This window comes from Penaeus monodon, chromosome 23, assembly GCF_015228065.2.
Source record: "Penaeus monodon isolate SGIC_2016 chromosome 23, NSTDA_Pmon_1, whole genome shotgun sequence".
Lineage (NCBI taxonomy): Eukaryota > Metazoa > Arthropoda > Malacostraca > Decapoda > Penaeidae > Penaeus > Penaeus monodon.
In genome coordinates, this window is record NC_051408.1 from 20,952,720 (window position 1) to 20,955,201 (window position 2,482).

Genomic DNA, 2,482 nt, shown 5'->3' on the forward strand with positions numbered 1-2,482 from the left:
TCCTGTGGTAGAAGTAAAAAATTGTAATACGAAGGACGAAGGGAAGATAGTATTGTCAATGGCACGTTTTATAACCATCAGGGTAGACCTTCTGCGGCTGGTTTGTTTGTAAAGTGTTTAAGCTGACTGTAAATAGAATTATTTAAATTTTACCTTAGAATTTAGGACGGTTCATGCATGCGCCCTCCACCAAAGAAGGGCTTGCCACTAGTGTTAGGCTGATCTCCAAGGCCGAGTGGGCCGTCACCCAGAGTGCCACGTTATCGCAGTGCCTCCAAAGCTGAGCATCTTCACATTCCGCCGCGACTTGGCCCTCGGGGAGCGCGTCTACGAGGCCTGTACTGTCATAGGAGGCGACAAACCCGTGCAGGTAACGTGGACGAAGGACGGGGTGCCGGTGAAGAGCATAGAAGGCGTGCAGGTGCGGAACTTGGACCAGCTGACCACCTTCCTGGTCATCGACCACCTGTCTCCTCGCCACGCGGGTAACTACACCTGCACGGCCACCAACGATGCCGCCAGCGCGCAACACACGTCGGCGCTCAACGTAAACGGTAAATTACTTGTCTCTTAACGCTGACTGGTTCACTTTTCTCTTTCTCTCACGCTTTTCTTACGTTCTCTCCCTGGCTGGTGTGCTGATGCTGGTCTTTCCCGGCCCGCCTCTGCGTGTAGTCCCCCCCACCATCATTCCTTTTAGCTTCGGCGAGGCGAGCCAGGGCGAGCGAGTGCAGGCGATCTGCTCCGTGCGGCGGGGCGACGCGCCTGTCACTCTCACGTGGCTCAAAGATGGCGTCCCTCTCAGTCAGGACACGCCGTCTGGCCTCACCATACGCCCACTGGATCAGTTTTCCAGTGTTCTCCTCCTCGCTAACGCCCAAGCTCACCACAGTGGCAACTACACTTGCCAGGCCTCGAGCGCCGCCCGCACTGCCGCCCATTCAGCCACCCTCGTCATCAACGGTAAGTGTTATTACACGCTCGCTTCCACACTCACAGGGTAGCAACCACACGCCCACACCATGATCATTAAGTCACATGACCATCCCCACAAGCACTAGCTCACACGCCCACACCCGCGATCGCATAGGTTACATGACCCAGTGTAACTCAGTGATTGTGGGTGTGGTACCCACATTCACTGGGTCACACGCCGGCACCCACAATCATTAGGTTACATGATCACACCCACAATCACTCGGTCACACCCCCTAACGACAAACCACACCGAAGGATAAGCATAATGAATAATGATGACTGCAAAGGCGGTAGAAGGAAGGCTCACACATATACAATGAACACTGTGGGAAGTAGGAGGACAGGCACATCAGGGAGACGGTCCATGCACTGTCGATTTCAAGTTTGCACACGAACACATGAAAACAAACACAGCCAGCAAAAAGCAATCAAGCATTTAAAACAAGGGGAACGGACCAACTTCCACACTCTCTCACTCTCACCAGCAATCTCATGTTTTAATCATTTATTTTCCAAGTTAGATACGCGGATGCAAAATAAGTGAATTCCATTATCCCGGTGCAACACTCATTTGTTAAAGTAGTCTCAGGTAATCCCAACACAGGATGCACACACTTTAAACCTTCACTCTGGATTTATTTCTATAACGGAAACAATGAAAACTGAATTTCAAGACAAATACATATATACTTGGCGTTTTATATACACATGTATTTTATTCATCACTGTAAATATAGATGTAAATAAAATCGAAAAGGTAGAGATTCATTACATCAGCATGAAAGCGAGCTGATGGCGAATGTAACATCTTAATAAACGTGTGTTGCTGTAAATTCTCAGTGAAGATTTCCGTTTCTGTTTTTTCCACAAGGGCAAGAACAGCTAATGCTTCTCTTACTTGAAGCAACAGAGACACGTTCAGAATTACTAGATGATACATTTTGACATTAATTTGGATTGCGATTTCCGTTATTTTGAATGTTATGCTACTGACTTTAAGAAACAAGTGTCTTTGAGTTTCATATAAATTTTATAAAAATGCGTTTTTTTTTCAATCTACAATTTCAATCTACAAGTTATTTTGTAAGTCAGATTTTTGAGACGGTGGACGCCACTGTAACAGGTAATATTTATTTTGTTTTTTCATCTAAATTAGCCTTGGTATTGGTACTTAACTTTTTCTTGCATGTTTATTTTTTCGCGCATGTTTTGAATGTTTCTTTAAATTTTTCTTCAAGAAGTGTTTTACTCGAACGTTTTCAAAACACTTTTTTCTTGACTGCGCATCTCATGAAGACTTCTTGTAGCTCCCCTACCCCCCCCCCGCCTCCCAACCTCGACATAGGCCTATCCTCCTCATCTTAAGCCTGAATTACCGTCTGTCTGAAAAAGACCTTCCTGTCTGAAGAGGATCACTCGAAAAGGAAATTGGTCTTTTCTTGTTACACTGAAAGCCATGCATATCATTATGCAAAGTTTATAGATATAAATAGGATAGTGCTGC

General features: G+C 45.9%; 2 protein-coding genes across 2 annotated transcripts in view; both read left to right on the forward strand.

Annotated features, from left to right (window-relative positions):
• Nucleotides 1–574, forward strand: part of LOC119588174 (Down syndrome cell adhesion molecule-like protein Dscam2) — a gene marked incomplete at its 5' end in the record, with an annotated part of 86,952 nt that extends 86,378 nt beyond the window's left edge. Inside the window, 1 exon segment of the mRNA XM_037936876.1 lies at nucleotides 252–574. Within this exon segment, the coding sequence (XP_037792804.1) occupies nucleotides 252–574 (323 nt within the window).
• The window catches only part of LOC119588175 (Down syndrome cell adhesion molecule-like protein Dscam2), a 30,461-nt gene continuing 28,080 nt past the window's right edge, over nucleotides 102–2,482 (forward strand). Inside the window, exon 1 of the mRNA XM_037936878.1 lies at nucleotides 102–963. Within this exon, the coding sequence (XP_037792806.1) occupies nucleotides 642–963 (322 nt within the window). The 5' untranslated portion in view covers nucleotides 102–641. The remainder of the gene's footprint in view (nucleotides 964–2,482) is intronic.